The 21272-nt window shown below is 40.6% G+C and overlaps 2 protein-coding genes across 5 annotated transcripts in view; one reads left to right on the top strand and one right to left on the bottom strand.

Annotated features, from left to right (window-relative positions):
* Window positions 1-6033, bottom strand: part of LOC121712138 — an 18812-nt gene extending 12779 nt beyond the window's left edge. For 2 of the 4 annotated variants that reach the window (XR_006032518.1, XM_042096192.1), the window contains exon 1: window positions 5850-6033. Coding sequence is in view for 1 of the 4 variants with exons in the window: in XM_042096192.1 (XP_041952126.1) it covers window positions 5850-6013 (164 nt within the window). In the remaining 3 variants the exon portion in view is untranslated. Of the gene's footprint in view, window positions 1-709; window positions 774-5849 lie in introns of all 4 variants that reach the window. The other 2 variants (XM_042096193.1, XM_042096195.1) reach the window with 2 other exon arrangements.
* On the top strand, window positions 6032-21272 carry rars2 (arginyl-tRNA synthetase 2, mitochondrial). Its single transcript, XM_042096174.1, has 20 exons — window positions 6032-6251; window positions 6444-6517; window positions 6795-6897; window positions 7384-7467; window positions 7656-7753; window positions 8292-8347; window positions 9172-9255; window positions 9462-9538; window positions 9955-10113; window positions 15275-15381; window positions 15696-15791; window positions 15971-16031; window positions 16124-16200; window positions 16567-16691; window positions 16896-16963; window positions 17710-17819; window positions 18253-18348; window positions 18707-18781; window positions 18975-19038; window positions 21147-21272. Exons 1-20 carry the CDS (start codon window positions 6216-6218, stop codon window positions 21231-21233), a joined length of 1737 nt encoding a protein of 578 aa, XP_041952108.1. The 5' UTR covers window positions 6032-6215; the 3' UTR covers window positions 21234-21272.

The following is a 21272-nucleotide window of genomic DNA, read 5'->3' as shown; positions in this document are numbered from 1 at the left end:
GCCTTTGAAATGGGTGTTTCAACAAGACAATGACCCAAAACACACCAGTAAGCAAGCAAAGTCTTGGTTCCAGACTAACAAGATTGATGTTATGGAGTGGCAAGCCCGATCCCCAGACCTCAATCCTATGGAAAACTTGTGGGGTGACATCAAAGATGCTGTTTCTGAGGCAAAACCCAGAAATGCACAGGAATTGTGGAATGTAATTTAATCGTCCTGGGCAGGAATACCTGTTCACAGGTGCCAGTAGTTGGTCGACTCAATGCAACACAGATGTGAAGCAATTCTCAGAAATAATGGTAATTAGTAATTGGATATTAGTGCAGTGATTCAAAGTAAAGCAAAATCTTGAGACATTTTTCAGTTTATACAGTAAATGTTTGAGTTTGTAAAAAAAATGCAAACACTGCTATTTCTTTGAACAGCCCAACATACCGAACATTCCTTTTCTTAATCAACTTAATCAATTTTGGTCATGTTTTGATTTGAAATTGAATGTGCAGTGTTCCCAATGCATTGATATTATGGAATTAACAGCTATTCTAAGGATTTTGAGCTTTATTCAGTTTTTTAAAACACACTGCTATTATTTTGCACATAACTGTATTTATTGCATTTTAAGTCACGTTAAACTCTCTGTCTCTGTCTCTCTCTCTCCTCTTAAGTGGCCTTGTCTGGTGAACTGTAGCAACCTCTCCAAAGCACTCACCTGCCGTTATCTCTTCCTCACTCCACGTCGTCGAACACCATTTCACCAGTCTCTCTCGGATGTTCTATTGAAAAGAAACAAGTTTTTAGGTGATGTTACTTAACTACACAAATCAACAGTTCAGATTATGGACCTCCTTAAACTGATTTTAACATTTATTTGCCAAAATACATTAATACAAATATTTCCACAGAGAATAGGTGTATATCTGGTTATTAGCTTTACTGCTTGCTTGAGTAGCCCAACTTTGTTTATTCAATGCCCAGTATTTATCTCCTGGTCTAAAATAAAATAAAGATTCTTAAACGGTATGTGGCTGCTCTGGAATTATTGATCGGTACATTGTACCATCTATTATATAGTAAGTCATGGAAATTCTTTTTTTTTTGGCAGGGAAAAGTCATTTTTTTACATCTGACTTACAGTGGTAACATCATGGACTTCTTTACATAACTGTTGTTGTCTTTAAAGTGTCAGTACACCATCTATTTTTTTGTGTGATGTTCCAAATGAGTTTCAAGCCTAGAGGCCTGTTGCACAAAAGCAGAATTAAGACATCCGAGATAAGTTACTGAGCTGCGCTCAATGAATCCAAAACAAGAGCGTACAGGATTAATTGGTTGCACAACGAGCAAGCCAGGATGAGCAGACACTTTCATCAAACAGACAGCAGACAGATTCATCAAACCAGGTGAAACCTATCCTGGATAAGTGCGCGCTCACGGCTCCCTCAAATAGACCCCGCCACCGATCACAGATTCACCGATTCACCATGGCAACTAGACATAATTAGAGCTGCTTCATTGCTTCTTCTACGGTGTGAAGTAGGTAGCGATAGCCTTTTCACAACAGCAATAAACAGCAACACCTCTGTTTAGGAGAATATTGCAACTAATGCCACGACCACCACGCGCAAAATGGCTAGGCACTCCCGTGACGTCACATTGTCGCATGACAGGTCGGGAATGGCGATATGTAAAAGTTAATTAATGATCACAAACGTTTAAATAATGACAGTGGGTCTAGTTATATGTGATAACAATGTGTAGTGGGCAGTGGAATAACTATTGGTTTCCGTTTGTGATGACTGCTGACTGAGATAAGGGATGAGATTAAATAGATGCTGGAACTTAGCCTGGTCTGGAGCAGGCTAGCTCCACAGAATATATCGCCATGGTGATTTATACCATAACATATCCTGCTGCCCCCCATCTCGCTTTTGTGCAACTGGATCACGGATAAATGGAGCCAGGATAACCAAGATATCCCGGCTTAATCCCTTATCCTAGTTTTGTGCAATAGGCCCTAGGTCACCCATGCTTGCCTACACAAACATGCTAACATAGCCTAGTTTAAAAAATTGACTTTAGTGCTGTGCAATATATTACAATGTCCAGTCATCTACCTCCATAATGACCTATTACTATAACCATATTTCCTCTGTTGCCACAACAGATCATTAAGGCATGGAACAGGAAAGAGGAAACTGCAAACTGATGAGGAGTGTCAAATATATACTCCGAAGCTGTAGGGGGAGCTCTGCAGAGAAACCTGTTAACCAGCATGATTGCTTGTTCGATCACAGCTGTTTTCCACAGCAAAAAAAAGCAAAACATGTGCACCATAGGGTTGCCACTTATGTCTGATAAAAAAATAAAACCCTGGACATTTCGATGACCTGTCCAACCGTTTACAAGTAAAAATGTCCATTAGACCCACAAGACAAAATTGTGCTAGGAACAATTATTTAGCAACACCAAAGAGTTTTTTGTACCTTAAAACAATGTTTCCAAAATTGTTTCAGTGGTTCATTGACTTGTAACAGGATGAACGGCACTTCTGCATTCGCTTTGCAGCACTATGGGCTATAACCGCACTATAGTCCAAGCAAAGTAGCCTTTTACGACAGACTAATTGTAAAATAATTTTTTGCAGCTTAGATCATTTCTATGAGGTATCCAGAACAATATACTAAAAGGTCTGTATAATGAAAAAGTATCCATGAAAAGTAAAATTTTTTGTATTTCTTTGAAAATGAATTTGACTATGCAAATTAGCTATATACTAATCGAATATAGGCTACCCAAAATATAGGCTTAATTTTTTCTTTTACTCCTATCACAATAAAACTTTACACAATGAAAGTCTACATGAAAAGTAAAACATTTTGTATTAGAAGTTTCTTTGAAAATGAATTTGAACACCTATAGCCACTTTTATTTAGCATGTCTCAATCAGACATGGGAAAGAATAACTTATTATGTTGAACATTTCATTTTCTTTTTTAAGGCCTGTCAGTCTTGTCATCATCATCATCATCCTCTGCCTCACCACCCATAACGAACGACGTTGAGTATTTGTAAGGTGGACAATTAGGCTTGGAGCCAGGTCCACTGAGGATTCTCGAGGCTTACGGCAGACAGCAGACACTCACACAAGCACCAGGCCTCTCACTGAGCCAGCCCACCACGCCGGCATAGGCCGGAGGCCTTGCGAGAGGCATGGGCTGCCATCAGACCCCTGGCTTGACCACTGAGGTTTCTCGAGGCCTACGGCAGACGCTCACACAAGTCCAAGCCTCTCACCGAGGCTGCCCACGACTCCAGCATAGGCCCGAGGTCTGCCCAAGGCCTAGGCTGCCGTCTGACCCCTTGCTTGACCCCTGAGGCTTCGTGAGGCCTAGGCTGCAATCTGACCACAGGACTGCCCCGTAGACCTGTCCTAGGCCCTAGGCAGCATGCAGACACCCACCCTCACCACTCTTTCCAGCCCAAGCTTAACACTTACTCCAACATATGTCCAGGCTGCCTTCTGACCACAGGGCTCCCCTCTAGACTCTAGAAAATTCGGTTTTCTCCGATTTGAGGTACAGGAACTTTGGTTATAACAGCTGTGAGGCAGTGATATGTACAATAAAATGCTTGAAAATTATCACTTTTGATCGGACAGACATTTTTGGTCTTTTGGGGTGTGTTGAGGGTGATATTTGACAGCAAAAAGGCAGCAATCCCCAGAATCTTTTTTGCCAGTTTCCCCTATGTGTCAGGATAATGTGAGCTATATGCCCATTTATGTAGCTGCAGTATCCTACCTTAATATTCACAATTACATCATTCTGCCAAAAGCTTTTCACAAAAGGTTTTTTTTTTTGGCCCCTGAAACCAAGCGGAGTTGGGGGTGGTCATTATCAACTTGTGAGGGCCCAAGGTATAATAGAAATGGAAATAATAGTGAAAAGAACAAAAAACATCCTGATGAGTGGACCCTTGCGCGATAAAAATCAGTTAATTTTGCCATAGAGACGGGTGTTACAACTGCTATTTTCATTTAATATATATATATATATATATATATATATATATATATATATATATATTTGACTGACTATATAAATGGCGCTCATGTTAACTTGAAACAGAGGGACTGAAGATATGAATGGCATGTGATTGAAGTCCACACGCTCAAATTTCACGAAGCAAACTTAAATAAACAGTTGCGGTTTAAAAAATAAATAAAAAATCGCGATGCTGTGCCCATATAAGGAGATTCGGTATCTTGAGATTGTCCCTATGGGAAAATAACTCTTAGAATTATCACACCTGTTAAACTCTCGCTGGGAAAAACGAAATAAATGCAAAAGTTTTGCTGTACATACTTTTGTCCTCTGCCTTCGAGTGGATACGTGAAGGCGGAACACTTTGATTTTTTCTAACCCAAAGCTAACTTGCGATGCAACTTGCCATTAAGTTATTCGCAAGTTAGCTCCTGGGTATCTAACGGATAATGGATAAGGGATTAAGCTGGGATTTTTATGTTATCCTGGATGAATTTAGCCTTGACTTGGTTTCACAAAAGAGATGGCACATAAGTTACCATGGGGATTTATTCTCTGCACCTCGCCTGTTCCCGACCAGGATAACAGCCTCGCCTGTTCCCGACCAGGATAATAAGTTAATTCTAATGGTAATTATGTGGTCTTATTGGTTCAGCTAGCTGTCATTCACATCAGACCTCCGTGCTAATTTTAAGGAGCTTTATTCCATTTATAAACTATTTGCTAAATGTATTTGCTCGCAAAACAAAACAGATTATCTGCCTACTACCATATGGATATTATTTTAATAGTGATCGCCTTATAATTATTAACATATGCCTAGGTACTCATTGTTTGATTATTTTATTGATAGACGTTTGATGAATAGCCTACTGTAGTTGATTGGAAGTGGAGGGGCAAGTTTTCGAAGGTATTTTCAACTATAATATTAAGGTATATCATATGTGCATCTTTGCAGTGGCAAGCGCTTTCTTAATGATGTTGCGTGCCGAGACAAGGAAGCACTCACAAGTGGGTGCATACGTAAATTTGCATTCAGTTGGTCTACCACGCCTACTTCTGCTGTTTTACAGAAATAGCCATGATTCCCCATTCCAAAAAGGATAACTTTACTTCATTGTTAGTCTATATCAACCGTGGGTACTTTGGAGCAGAAACGAGAACACATCCTGAATTACTTACATCTGGCTTGACATAGTCGCTCCTACTCTACTCATCCTGGATTGGCATTAGTGAAACGAGTGGAGCTAGGATGACCAGACAACGCTATGTCAAACCTCGCTTTATCACTTATCTTGGATGTCTTAATTCTGCCTTTGTGAAATACCCCTCGGAAATCTCAGTATCTACTCGAAGACAGAGGACAAAGGTGTGCTTAGGAAAACATCTCCATTTCAGATTTTTTTCTGTCTCCGCGGGAGTTTAAAAGGTGAGTTGGGGGTGATAGATCCAAATCCCCACGTTATTTTCCTATTTGCTCGAAGCGACATATCTAAGATTTTCAAGGAACTCACAGGAATGATAACGTTACATCAGAGCCCGTCTACGGACATTAGACATTCTCTGGTTACATTAACTTTGGGTTCTACTCCATAAAATGGCTAGCTGCTACTGCTAACGGCACTCACGAAAAACACGCCGACTTAACTTAACTGGTTGCACAGAATGAAAACACACACATGATGAATAAACTCATATTTGTCAAAGCAATTATTGCTTCGGTATAACGGCATGCATGTTAAAACACTCGATAACATTTTATTTCGGTCGAAACCATGTGACATTAAATGTCAAATTCTCTCTTACCTGTCTGAATTCAGTGTCTCTGTTTTAACCGGCTTGGTCCGGTTGAATCTTGCTGTAATGTTTCCTCTTCTGGCGGTGGGCAAACTTTGATCACGCCCATAAGAGAGTCTCAGGCCCAGCTCGTCTTCATAGACATTCTCTGCCCATACCAAAACAGAACACATTTGCTGCACACTCGCATACTCTCACTCAAAGATTCTAGCGCGTATAGCCATGTGCTGTGCTCATGTGATCAGTGAACGCTTACATCACGTGGGTTAAGAGGAAGTGCTTGCTGAATGTCAACCATTCCAAGAAGCATGTAGCCTGCTGACCTGTGTTTTCTTCTCATTTCACCTTGTTCGATCAGTATTCAGTAGCAGCTCTATGGCTTGTTTTTTCAGGAGAAAGATTGCTACTCAGGTATGGCTGATCTATTGTTCTATCCACTTCGAACGTAAAAATAATAGTTAAGTCAGTGTAATCAGCTTCAGAGATTGCAAAAAAAAAAACACTTAGGCTAGTTAACAATATTGTTTTGATGATACGCTTGAATTGATTATCAATTATTGACCGTTTGAGGCTCAGCTTTTACTAATAACACTGTTTTTACAGCTGTCGAGGATATTTGGACATAAGGAGGATGTCTTCATACCAGCTATCTCTGCTATTCCAGTTTCAAAGAAACAGTTAAGTCTCTCTCTCTCTCTCTCTCTCTCTCTCTCTCTCTCTGTCTGTCTGTCTGTCTGTCTGTGTTTGTACCCACTTCATTGTCAGCAATGATGAGATGGTAATATCAACAAAGGCTTGAATGATCATTAATGGATTGAATGCTATCACTGTAGTAGTGCCCACTGGAGTTTGTGAAGGCCTTGTCATAATGGAATATGATGCATTTGCTGAAGCACTGGCATGCATAAGATGGATGTTGGCTTGACTGCGTCTTCCTCTGGTTGATTATTATAGGATAAGTCCCGACCTCAAGCTGTCTGTGAGTTCTCTTGTGAGTAATGGCTTCCTCTCTTCTGACGGGGACTTCAAGACAACGACAGAGTCGCTGGCAAGACAGGTGTGAAACCCCAGTGAGATCAGTTTGTCAGGCATTACTGTCAAATCTTTATGTGGAGGATTTTATTCAGATTAATTCATGCCATAGATTAAAGGTGCAGTCAGCGATTGTATGCATTTTCAAGCCCACACAGTTTTTTGTCACATTTAGCGAACATCTCCTCACAATGTGCTAGCCATCCCGTTAGTAGACTGTCTCTGTAGGCAGCCCAGGCTCCAAAAACAATGGAAATAAACAAAGTGGAAGCAGCCTGTCCCCCAAATAAGATACGACACACTATGTGGAGTTTCTCTGGGATTATTGAAGAGAGAGGTGAACTACCTCTCTGGTGTGTTTAGTTTGGTCCTTTGGTTATTTTGGATTTAAATCTAAACATAAACAAACGCGATGTCATGCGCAATCGCTGATTGTACCTGTAACAGTTCAATCATAAATTTCAATCTGCATGCGTGTTCATATTTATTCACTGTTTACATTCTCTTTCAGTTAAAGGCAGATGAAGTGATCGAAGAAGTCATCCCTTCCCGTGGTGGAATACATTTCAGAATAAATAAAATAATTCTCGCTAAGGTAAATGTTGTACTTTGTCATTGTACTGACATCTGACATTGTACTGTATCTTGTACTTGTCTTTTTGTTCTTTCCGAAATCTCATCCTGTAAATAACATGCATTGAACAAAGTTATTTTTGCTTTTGTTGTAGTTTAGGTTGGTATTAGTTTCATATATGACCATATTTCCTTTCATTGTGTTTATAGAAACTATTAGAACAACTTCATAAGGATCCCCAGAGGTTTGGAGTCCAGAGTGAGATTTTCAGAGGCGTCCATGGGAGAAAAACACTAGTGGAGTTCAGGTCTGCCTTCCTGTCTCCACACCTGTTCGAGGGCAGAATATATCCCTCATATTTTCGTGATTTTGAAGCCTTATTTAAAAACAGAGTAGCTGCACACTCTGATCTCTTGATAAATTGGCTGTGCGCCAAAACATTGGTCATTAATAAAGTTATCAAGTGATTAGAGTGTGTGGCAACTGTTTTTAAGTTGATAACCTCCTGGCCAGCATCTCTATTTGGGTGTACATTCCTCCTCCACATTTGTTTTGAAGCTTTGAGATTTTTTTTATGAGTGGGTTAATGACACCCTTTTCAGTGATGTGACAATCTCAAAACACATTTATTTTTGCTTTATAAAGACTAAGCTCATTGAGTAAACTGTATGTACTAGGCCTAAAATAGGAGACACATCCGCATGATAAAGGAAGCAGTGTTGTACTATTCTCGTCCTCTTGATCTACACTTTTTTATTAAATACTTGCACCTTTGGAAAATACATTCATGTACAGTATGCAGATTCTCCTATCTACCTGTGAAATCTTTCATTCTTGTCTTCCAGCTCTCCCAACATTGCAAAGAAGTTTCACGCAGGACACCTCCGTTCCACAATAATAGGTAATTGTCCACAGTGATCAAGTTTCACTTTATTTATCCTTAGAAAGGAAATTTAGTGTGCAGCAGGATGTCTAAAACACATACACAGTAAAAGCACCGGCAGATGCCAACAACATTGACAACACAGCACAGGACACACAACAACAATGGAGACACTCCCTCCCCTAAAAAAAACAATGAGTGAATCCACTTGGACAGTACACAGGAACGTCTGTCGTTATCAGCATGGACTAAATAAGTAAATAAATAATCACATAATGTATAAAAGATACAAGAAATCAGTCAGGTGAATTCAGGTTCCTGATAGCCACAGGAATAAAAGAGTCCCTGGCACGTCTAGTTCTTCATAGAGGGAACCTAAAATGGCAACCTGAGGGGAGCAGATTAAACTCCCCAAAAAGTGGGTGATCAGGGCAGTTTAACATGTGGTTAGCCTTACCCCTGACCCTATTATCATATAAATGTTGGAGCTGTGGTAGCTGTACCCCAACCACCTTAGACGCTACATTAACCAGCTTTGTTAGCTTACGCTTGCTGGTCATTGAAAGACCACTGTACCACACCACAATACAAAATGTCAAGACTGATTCAATAAAATAAAACACCGGTAAAACAAAGTCATCAGAGTCCTGCACACACTAAATGAGTGATGAGAGCAAGAGCAATGCTCTTGCTAGGTGAAAGGAGCACAGAATATGTCTGTGACTGTAACTGTGATGTCTTTCTGTAACCAGTAGTGGGTGTAGTTGTGGTGTGTCAAAAACCACACTTTTTTGTTGCCAACATGTCTTCAGGGTGTTTTGTGTATTTTTGGCTTCTCTTAGGAAACTTCATTTCCAACCTGAAAGTGGCCTTGGGGAATGAAGTCATCAGGGTGAATTATTTAGGAGACTGGGGAATGCAGTTTGGTAAGTCAGTTCACATACAGTTTATACTGTCAATATGTGGATAGCCTACTGTATGTACGTAACAGTAGGCATTTGTTTTAAAGTGATACACCATGTTTGCCCCCCCCCCCCCCCCCCCCCACACACACATCAATTTGTTAATGAAGAAATATTGAACCAAAAATGCTGTAACATTGTTTTAAAGGTCAATATTTTTTTGTTTTCAGGATTGCTGGGAGCTGGCTTTCAGCGTTTGGGATCTCAGGACAAACTCAGAGATAATCCCTTACAACACCTTTTCGATGTGAGTTCTCGGCCCACAAAGAGTTCCATTGCATTACCTTTATTCAGTATCAAACTAATCTCTCTCTGTGTAGAGTGCTGCTTATGGCCACCTTACACCAAACAACTTTGACAAGATTTGGGAAAGATTCTTGAAAAATTGTAGTCTTTTAACTAATGACCCCCTTTCAAGCTTTACTCAAAAGACTCCAATCTTTCAAGAATCTTTCCCAAATCTTGTCAAAGTTGTTTGGTGTAAGGAGGCCATTAGTGTAGTGTCACATCAGCACAGCTTTACCATGCTAATTTCAACCAAAATGAAAATGTTACTCTTCAGTGTAGCCCTGATACATTGAATCCATTTTGATTTTAATTGGTTTATGATTAGCATGGTGTCAAGTTTAGCTCATTCTCTGATTATTTTTCACTGTCACACAGGTATACGTCCATATTAACAGGGAGGCTGAGAACGACGAGGCCATCCAGGAGGCTGCACGAGAATTCTTCAGGCGTCTAGAAGATGGGGATGAACAGTCTTTGTCACTATGGAAACAGTTTCGTGAAATTACGGTGGACGAGTACAAACGTATTTACAAGGTAACGTCAGAAAGAGTTTAAAAGCATCATGTTGACTGACCACCATACCACTTCCCATCAATACCAGGGAATGGCAGTTCTAACAGGGAGGCTACGCTGGGCATGTTACTGAGGTGTTCCATTCACATTGCATCTGCTGCAGCGCATACGTTCAAAAAGATAGACCAGTCTTCTAAAACAGTTTTTACGTGTCGTGAACGAAACGCTGCAGTTACGTGTCCGGTGTAGCTTCCCTTTTTGCCAGTTGTCATTTAGTCATGTTTGCGTTTGCACACATTTGAAATTTGAGGCAGCGGGAGTGTTGCCTTCTGCGGATCTTGCGGCCCTCTTTGACTAAGAGTGAGGTCAACGCCGAGACTTTTCTTTGAATATTTCTGGATATACTTAAGGTTAGGATTATTATTTCTTCCTTCTTTTCTTCAATGGACGGAACTCAGCTGAACTGTGAGTGAATAGCACAATGAGCAGCAACCGCTCCACGAACTGGACGACAGCAGCCAAGACACTTTGTGTTAATCCCACGGAGGAACTGTCACCATCCTCTGCCCAGGCTACATCGGGATATGGTTTGCTTAGTTTAGAGGCCAATGTTCTTTTCTTTCTCAGTAGGCCTACAGCAAACCATTTGGGTATGTGGAAGTGTATTGTTCTTATAGTTAGACGTTTTATTTTATGTTTGATTTGTTACTGTCACCTTGAGATTATTAGTCTAGTTACTGGTGGAGCTTTGTTAACAGGTAGTTTAAATGTTAAGAATGAGTGATATAGGTAGGCTTAAGGATAGGCTCCAAACATGTACATATAACTGGTATGAATAGTCTTAACTGCATTAGCTATAATGTTAAGGGCTTAGGCAATCCAATCAAGAGGAAAAAAATACTTAGCCAGCTTAAAAAATTACATTGTTCTATAGCAATGATCCAAGAAACCCATCTGTCCGAAAAAGAGCATTTAAAGCTTAAAAGAGAATGGGTAGATCAGGTGTTCAGCTCCTCTTTTGAAAGGGGGAGAAGACGGGGCGTGGCCATTCTCTTTAATAAATCTGTATACTTCAATCATATAGAAACGGTTAAAGATAAAGATGGCAGATATATCATTGTAAAGGGGGATATTAGTGGCACAAGAGTAACACTGCTCAATCTATATGCCCCAAATGAAGACTGTTCTATCTTTTTTAAAGACATAGCAACTTTATTAGCAGGCACAGTAGAAGGGATTGTGTTAATAGGAGGCGATTTCAACTGTGTCCTGAGACAAAATATGGATAGGCTACCTGCAGAAGTGGGCTCAGTATCTAGAAAAGCTACTACACTACAGGCTATGATGAGCGAACTGGGCTTAGTGGATGTATGGCGGCGCTTACATCCCAAAGAGAAGGACTTTACTTTTATGTCACAGGTACATGGCAGTTACTCCAGGTTGGACATGTTTCTAATATCTGGACCAGATCTGTATAGGGTCAATGAGTGTAAAATAGAGCCAATCACCATATCAGATCATGCTCCAGTCACTTTAAAAATAAATATAGGGCCAACCAAATCATTTAAGTATTGGAGACTTAATGTTTCATTGTTAAATGACGAATTAATTAAACAAGAAATACACAAGGAATTAACAAATTATTTTGAGATAAATGAAGGTGATACCGTCTCTCCAATAACTCTGTGGGAGGGGGCTAAGGCTGTGATGCGGGGCTGTATTATTGCCATTTCTTCTAGATTGAAAAAGCAAAGGTTAAGTCAACAGGATAGGCTAGAGAAAGAAATTAAGCAATTAGAAACAGAACATCAGCAATCTAAGAAACAAGAAGTATTGCATGCATTGAAAGAGAAAAGGAAAACATTGGATGACCTACTAACTTACAAAACAGAGGGGGCTTTAAGATTTGTAAATAGAAAATATTATGAAATGGGAAACAAAGCAAGTCGCTTGTTGGCTTTCCAATTGCGGAAAGCGCAAAATAGCAGGACAGTTCACAAAATAAAAAGTCCAGACAGTGACGAAATCTTAACACAACCTACTGATGTTACAGAGGCTTTTGCCACATACTATAGAAAGTTATATGAAGAGCAGCTGGACCCACACAAAAAAGACAAGATTGAGTCTTTTTTTAGATCCATCAAACTGGCAAAACTAACATCAGAAGAGGCTGACATGCTGTCATTGCCAATTACAGAAAAAGAAATCAGAGACAATATCTTAAAACTTAAAAATAACAAATCCCCAGGAACAGATGGTTTCCCAGGAGAATACTACAAAACATTTATAGATTATCTGACCCCAATCTTGTGTAAGGTCTATAACCATGCATTAAATAAGGGAGATCCGCCTGGATCCTGGTCAGAAGCGATAATTAGTGTTATCCACAAAGAAAACAAGGACCCAATCCAATGTACCTCCTATCGTCCAATCAGCCTCCTGTGTGTTGATCTTAAAATTCTTACTTCAATTATAGCGAAAAGAGTACAAAAATTCATACACAAACTCGTAAAACCGGATCAGACAGGTTTTATTAATAATCGACAAGGAGTAGACAATGTCAGGAGGGCTTTAAACCTGCAATGTATTGCAGCCAAAAGGAATACCCCTTCAATGCTTCTCAGCTTAGATGCTGAGAAGGCATTTGATAGGGTTGACTGGTCTTTCCTCTATCAGACTCTCAGATATATGGGTTTTAATGACACATTTATTAATTGGATTGGCATATTTTATAAAAACCCTAAATCTAGAGTTAGAGTGAATGGGCACTGCTCCAACTTCTTCCCACTGGGACGTGGCACCCGCCAGGGAGACTCTTTATCTCCTTCTTTATTTGCCTTAAGCATAGAACCATTGGCTGAATTAATAAGGACAAACCCCCTCATACTGGGTATTCCTGATGAGGGAATGATTCAACACAAACTAGCTCTATTTGCTGATGACATATTGCTATTCTTAGAGCGTCCCATGGTTTCTATCCCTGCACTTCTAAATAGCTTAAATAAATACAGTGCAGTGTCAGGATATAAGATAAATACTAACAAATCGGAAGCAATGATGATAAGTGGTGAATGGCCGCAGCAATTAGATGACTTGGTCTCCTTTAAAAAATCCAAACAGGGATTTAGATATTTAGGTGTTATTTTGACACCAAAACCAGCACAGCTTTACTCCTCCAATTACAACAAATTAATCGAAGAGATCAACCAAGATATAAGTAGGTGGGATATGCTACCTCTGTCACTTTTTGGCCGAATAGAGTCAGTGAGGATGAATATCTTACCTAGACTCCTTTTCTTATTTCAATCTCTGCCTATTCATGTGCCACAATCAACCCTTAAGCTTCTCGAAAAACGTATATCAAAATTTATTTGGCAAAATAGGAGACCCAGAATACGTCTAAAAATATTGATGGCAAGTAAAGAAAAAGGAGGCCTGGGTCTACCTAATCTTAAAATGTATTATTTAGCAGCCCAACTTAGAGCAATAGTGGCATGGGTGACCACAGATGAAGAAACAGGATGGCTATCCATTGAACAGAATTCCTTACCAGGGATACCAATATCTACTCTTCCATTTCTTAGTCAGCAGGCTCAGAAAAAAATAAGAATTAATAACATCTGGGTCAAACACACACTTAAAGCCTGGAGCAGTGTCCAGAAGCAATTAAAGGGGTCTATGCCTCTATCAAGAGCAATGCCCATTCTTGGAAACATTGATTTTCTCCCATCTTTAACAGACTTAGCATTCAGAAGATGGGCGGAGAAGGGGTTGGTTATTATAAATCAGTTGTTTGAAAACAACACATTGCGATCATTTTCACAACTTCAAGATAAGTTTGACTTGCCCTCATGTGACTTGTATAGATACCTACAAATACGACATTATATCACAAAGCACACAGATTGGGATAGTCTAAAAAGAGATCCAACTGGGGTTGAATGGTACTTTATACATATATCTCAACAAATGGTATCAACAAAGCATCAAGTATCACATATCTATAGGAGTCTTATGAAAGACACATCAGATAATACTTTCCATATAAAAAGTGAATGGGAAATGGAGTTTAATACAATTATAGATGATGATACATGGGAAGATATATGTCTGGCAAGTCATAAAGGGATTGGAAGTCAAATGTGGAAAGAATTTGACTGGAAGGTGAAAATGAGATTCTTTAGGACCCCTCTTAAGGTATCAATGTTCAAAAACAATGCCCCAAACACTTGCTGGAGAAACTGTGGCATGGTTGGGGACCATACCCACATATTCTGGGACTGCTCCGTGATACAGACATACTGGAAAGACATTAAAAAGGAGTTGGACAAAATATTTAGGATGGATATTCCTCTGGACCCTTTACTTTTCATACTGGAGAAAACACCTGAAAACCTGCTTTCTAAGGACCAAAGCTACATGTTTCACATCTTGTTAATGATTGCAAGAAAAATGATCACTATTAATTGGATGAAGCCTAGCCCTCCTACAATAGCTCAGTGGATACAAAAAATCCAACAGGTCCATACAATGGAAAATATGACTGCTATTTTACAGCTGAAAATACCTTTGTTTATAAGAAGATGGACCCCTGTTATTCTGGGCCTTGATTTAGAATAATCTAAACATACCGTGTGAATGCAATGGTTTATCTATCCTGCCTCTATGTAATCAGTATATGTGTTGAATGAAGCTCAAACACAAGGTGACTCCCCCCCCCTTTTTTTTTTTTTTTTCTTTTCTCTTTCCTCGTTGTTTTTTCTATTTACGTTGTTTTTAACCCTGAGAGTGTGTTTAATGTGTGTGTGTGTGGGTCTATGTTTGTATTGTAATGCTAAAATTGCTTGTAATGTTCAGTATGGGCAATAAAGTTAAAAAAAAAAAAGAAATTTGAGTAAAAAAGTTACATTATTTAACATGTCAGTGCATGGTATATGATATTTTAATGTTATATTATCAGTGTAGCATTTGACTGTGAGACATATCATATATCATCGTATATCACACGTAGGCCTAAAGGATGTCACAAGCTTGTTTTGAGTCAAAAAGTTGTCTTGGCCTATTTTTGCATGATCATTTAGTTTACAGATCCAGCAGTCAGCCAGGAGTGAATATGTGAAGTAAAAATGAACTGGGTGAAAAAAGTTAATGTGTGCTGTCTGCACTTTTGACCACTGGTCAGCGGTTAGGTGTTCACTTCGACCACTACAGCGGGGAGTCCTTTCACCAGAGCAAAACACAGGATGTGCTGCAGCAACTCAGGGACCTCGGCCTGCTGAAAGTCACAGAGTACGTCATCATAGCAGACATTTATGGTGTGTGTGTGTGTGTGTGTACGTGTGTGTGTACGTGTGTGTGTGTGGGGGGGGGGGGGTTTGCCCTGTGTCTCTTTACCCATGTTGTATGCTTTAGAGGGCAAGTTACGTTATTTTGGCAAAGAGGTCCTGATCAATATTCTTGTCTAGACAAACGATATAAAGAAAGACCGATGTGTGCACAGCACATGTGATTATTTTGATTTAGTCTTGTGTCTACTATCACCCCACTGAGACCGGTCTGAAGCTGTCACCCAGGTTTACAGTGAGTTGTCCTCTGGTTTGTAGGAAAGGGACTGGTGTCGTGGACGTCTCCCCAACAGGCGACATGTCAAACTATGCCATAGTTCAGCGTAGCGATGGCACCTCACTATATATCACAAGGTATATCAACTATCCTTTACATGATCCTATCTTTACAGTCACCATTTCTGCTGCTCATATCAGTGACCAATGACCACTGTAAGCAAAGTAGTATCAAAATTGTGAGTAATGTTTTTAGTAGTTATTATTTCATGAAACCTGTTTAACTTTAAGTCTGTAACCGATGACCATGTTTTCAGAGATATTGCTGCTGCATTAGACAGGAAAGAAAAATATGACTTCGATGACATGATCTATGTGGTAAGACATCTCTAATTTTTAGATTACCCAGATTGTCAAAGTTGCTCCAGTTATGCAGCGCTTAAAACCCTCTCCTTTTCTCCTCCCTAAAGACGGACAAAAGTCAAGGCGTTCATTTCCGGCAGCTCTTCCAGATCCTTCTGGCCATGCAGCATCCATGGGCCGAGAGGTATCTGATCACACACTCTATGCACTCTCTAGCCAAACAGATTCCACACATAAGGCTTATAACAGAGGAAAAACGAGATGATATCTACAAAGTTCAGTCTGTCTTTTAGTTTGGACTTCAAACGGTCAACAGGTTAACAGTGTCAACACCAGAGAGTATTTGTCCTTTAAAAACACAGTCAGTCCTTAGAATGTTAAAATTATCATTAGAAACTGGCTTACTTCTCTGAAAACCAAGACCTAAGTAACCGAAACATGTTGCTTTTAGTAAGTGCTCTGTCATGTCCATGTACTAACCTCATGGGATTTAGTCCCATCAGTGTGTTGTGTTTGGTCGCCGGATGATGGCTATCTGCGTTTGCTGCAGGTGTTGCCACGTGCCCTTCGGCCTTGTCCAGGGCATGAGCACGCGGCGGGGGGAGGTGGTGTTTCTGGAGGACGTGCTGGACGAAGCACGGAACCGGATGCTGAGGAACATGAGCCAGAGCAGAAGTACGAAACACACACACACACATTATGCATTCAGAAATACTCTCATACAAAACCACAAGATGCTAAGTTTTGGAGTCAGGAGTGCTTACTTGCACTTACACAGGCAGTGATTTACAACCAAGAGTCATTTGGGCTGTAAGAACAAATGTGGTCTTGAGGACTAGTGAGCCACATATTCTCACACTGTCTTTCACCCTCTTTCAGCTACTAAAGACCTGGATGACCCTGAGGACACTGCTGAGAAAGTGGGAATCAGTGCTCTCATAGTTCAGGTAGGGTGTGTTTCCTCTGTCCTAGTCCAGAACAAGTAGCCTGAGTGAACCCAGATGAAGTTGTGATCGCATTTGAGTTTGCTCTACAGGTCCGTCTAGCGACCTACCCATTCAAGCCGATTTCCAAATCGCCAAAAACCCAGGAACCAATCACAACCGCTTATCGGCATGCTTTATATAACTGCAGAGGAGTAGAGTTAGCAGTGTGTTGAACACTACCAATGACTGCACTCATGGCATAAGCGTTGAACAACACAGATGTGTGTTTTCTTTGGAACAGAGTGAACACCTGCATTTAAAACCTTCAGTTATGGGGGCGCTTTAGCTACAGCACCCGTACCACATTTGGGCCCACGGGACCTGGGTTCAAGTCTGGGTGACCCGGGTCATTTCCTGATCCCACCCCATCTCCCTTCCTGTCACTCACTTCACTGTCCTATCCAATTAAAGACCTAAAAAGCCCCCCCCCCCCCAAACAAACACTTCATTTACAACAAAGATGTATTTGTTTCACTGCTGGTTATGGAAATCGGAAGTGAACGAAGCATGGTGGTGTTATCCAGGCTACAAAAGTAGCCAAAATTTAATTTAGTACAAATGCATCTATTTACATAGTACCTTTAACAGTGTCCATATGATTCATTGGAATTTGTCTTGTCTTGCATTAGTATGTTAATGACTGTGGACACTGTTGCCTGAGAGTAACTGATTGTGGTTGTGTGTTGCCCACTGACATTTCCCCTCAGGACTTTAAGGGCCCCGTCACGTCCGATTACAAGTTTGACTGGGACCGAGTGCTGCAGTCACAGGGGGACACGGGGGTTTTCCTGCAGTACACACACGCACGCCTGCGCAGGTGAGCAGCGCTGCCTGCTGGAGTCAGCTCTGGTGCTCACACACGCGCTTGCGCTGAATGCGGTGCTAGAGACGCATCTCGTTCAGTTTTTGTTGTCGTTCAGTTGCATTGATTTGCTCCCGTCGCCTCTGTCAAAAAGTTGAGAAATGTTCTGAAACTTTTGCTGCACCAACGGAGAGCACCCGCCAATCAAATTACAATTATGCTGCAAGGCATACACCATAGTAAACACCCCCGATCAGTAACGCAACGCAACGCAATGCAAGCGTGTGAGAGCAGGGTAAGGGAACCCAGATGACACCAGAACACAGTCACAGTCACATACACAGAAGCCATAATATAAAAAGTTTGAAAGATCTTTTAAAAAGCTACCCCATCTATTTAATTTGATCAACATCTAACGTGTGTCTTTGTGAAACCCACTTCCCTTCAGCTTGATCCGAATGTATGACGGAGCAGAGGAGAGCAGCTGTGACCCAGTGCTTCTGCAAGATAAGAGGAGCATATTGATCTTCCAGCACCTCTTGCGGTAAGATAGTCTGAGTGCAGTATGACACGTTCATTTGGGGGATATGAATGACTTTCATCTTTTTCTCCATTCTAAACCATACTGTATATTTAGAAAGGGACTCACAACTGTACACAGTGGCTGAATTAAATTATTGCATGTCAAGAAAGTACAATCTCTCACTGTATTTCTCACACCAGAGGCATTATAATGTTGAACAGGGTAAGGTCACGTGAGAAACTTAAATCTGAAGCAAATCTGAACTCTGATTGTTCAGACAGGGAACTCTGAAAGATGCAATTGATTTGGTTTGAGCTGAACCCTTGAGCTGTGTGGTGCATTATTATAACCTGAGATCACTGTTTTATTATCTGGGCAGGTATGATGAAGTGCTCCACCAGTGCGACCAAGAATTACAACCCAGATATTTGGTCAACTTCCTCATGACACTGTGGTAAGTACTTTTGTATCCAGTGCCAGACCCTTACCATCTACAGAACATTTGTCTTAAATATTATTATAAATCAATTAATTAATTGATTGTAGTGATTACATCATTATCAATCCTTTTGCACATTGTATTTTGTTTCTATGATTTTCTTTTGTATTTAATTCAGATTTTTCCTTATGTCAATTTTTCATTTTAGCCACTTGGTGGCGTCTGCACACAAGGAATTACCCGTAAAAGGGAGCCCGTCTGCTGTGGCCCAGGTAGATTCTCACCTCATTCACCATAATCAGAACAATTCAGTTAGCTGCTAGGCAGTCATGGACAAGGTAATCAGGCTTTGGTGGAATTCTAGGAGGTAATTTCTACACAGGGATGACCCAGACATAACACCAGAGGTGCGTTCAAATTCCTTGAACAGAGGCGAACGTTCATGGCAAACATATTTGTCTGAACAGATACTGTACATTTGAACGATTTTGTGTAACATTCCCTCTCAACGGTCCAACTCTCCATCCAACTCCCAACATGTTCGCAGAGAACTACATGTACCTCTTGAAACTGTTTGCAAAAAACAGAAAACTGTTTGCAAACTTCTACAAACGTTCGCAAATTAGAACTCGCCTCAAGCTAACACTCAGTCCAGATGCAGTGGTGATCTATAGACCTTAAACATGAAACACTAGAGAATTGCCTCTTGGTTATTTCAACAGATATTCAAATTTGCATAGTGCCTTTACTGTGAACTGTTGTGACCTGTCTGTGCTGAAGTAACTTTTCCTGTTATTATGACCGCCGCGCACCGAAGATTTTTTATTTTTTTTTTATTTTTCGCATGTCCAAATTTCCGGGACACTGAAAGACTGGGGTAGACGAAACTTGGTGGGCATGTAGCCCCACATGGATAGCATGGAACCATCGTTTTTCGTTTTGATCTGTAGCCCCCCCACTGGACTGCACCCCCCGAAAGGAGGGTAGGGCAGACACAGTTTTCTGTGAATATCTCGAGAACCGTAAGGTTTAGGAGGACCTTTTTTTTTTTTTGTATGTTGATCTCAAGGGGCCATGTCAACCCATTCCATAACCACTCATTTCATGTATAGCGCCACCTAGTTAAACACAAAAAAGTAAAAATGAGGTGTAATCGCAGGTATCTGTGACCTAACATAGTCAAAACTGCACGAAATTGGAAGTGTAGGATCATTATGACACCCTCTGAATGCACGCTAAGTTTCGTGGAATTCCGTTCATGGAGGGCCACACAATAAATTAATTTATGTTACTATACACCAACTGGCCTGTAGATGGCATGTCAACCCATCCCATTACCACTTATTTCATGTATAGCGCCACCTGGTTAAAAATTAAAAAGCAAAAAATGAGGTGTTTTCATCACAATATCTCTGGCTGACATGGTCAAAACTGCACGAAATTGAAAGTGTAGGATCATTATGACACGCTCCGAATGCATGCCAAGTTTTGTGAACTTTTGTTCATGGGGGGCCTTACAATAAAATAATTTATGTGTACATTTAGTGGCGTACACCAACAAGGATTCCCGGGACACTGAAAGACCGGTGTACACGAAACTTGGTGGGCATGTAACCCCACATGGATAGCATGGAACCATCGTTTTTCGTTTTGATCTGTAGCCTCCCCGCTATACTGGACCCCCCGAAAGGAGGGTAGGGCAGACACAGTTTTCTGTGAATATCTTGAGAACCGTAGGGCCTAGGATGACCAATTTTTTCCGTATGTTTGCCTCCAGGGGTCATGTTAACCCATTCCATGTGCACACATGTGCATAAACAGATACACACGCACACACATACATTCACAGTAATCATACGTATGACACATACTCACACAGTAGACATATGTACGCACGCATGCACATGCACAAACACACATACGCAGGCAAACACACAAGCACGCACACACACACCCACACACATAAACATAAACGTGTACACGCACACAATTCAAGAATTTCTCAGAATTATGAACAGGCAAGATGGGGGTGGGGTTGTATAAAATGAATTTTACATGTGAAATCTATGAACTAATCATGTTTTGGTACTTGTTGTCTAGCAGATACCAGTGAGAATTGAGTGTGGACAATGCAATTTAGTGAGACAGTTAGAATCATATAGGCCTTTCAGCGTGATTTATTTTAGTGGAAAAAATGTGCTGGACTGGGCGGCGGTCATATTTTGTACCGCTCTGCGGTACATCTAGTTCCTGTTCAACTGAATGTCCTGTACCCACTTAACTTACCAGTAGCATAATAGGCCCCAATGGACTCGATGATTTGAGTTGTCTTGTCAACTCATCGGTCTCATTGTGGCGGTATTTCTCTCTTTCTGAACAGGCTCGGCTGCAGTTGTTTGGTGGCGCTTGCACTGTGCTGGCCAATGGCATGGCTATACTGGGGATTGTGCCTGTTGATAAAATGTGACTGGAAAAAGTGTTTTTAATAAAACAAATATATAAACCA

This window comes from Alosa sapidissima, chromosome 6 (genome assembly GCF_018492685.1).
Source record: "Alosa sapidissima isolate fAloSap1 chromosome 6, fAloSap1.pri, whole genome shotgun sequence".
In the NCBI taxonomy this organism is placed as follows: Eukaryota; Metazoa; Chordata; class Actinopteri; order Clupeiformes; family Clupeidae; genus Alosa; species Alosa sapidissima.
Note: the sequence above shows the minus strand (reverse complement) of the source record. Positions and strands in the feature narration are given on the sequence as shown.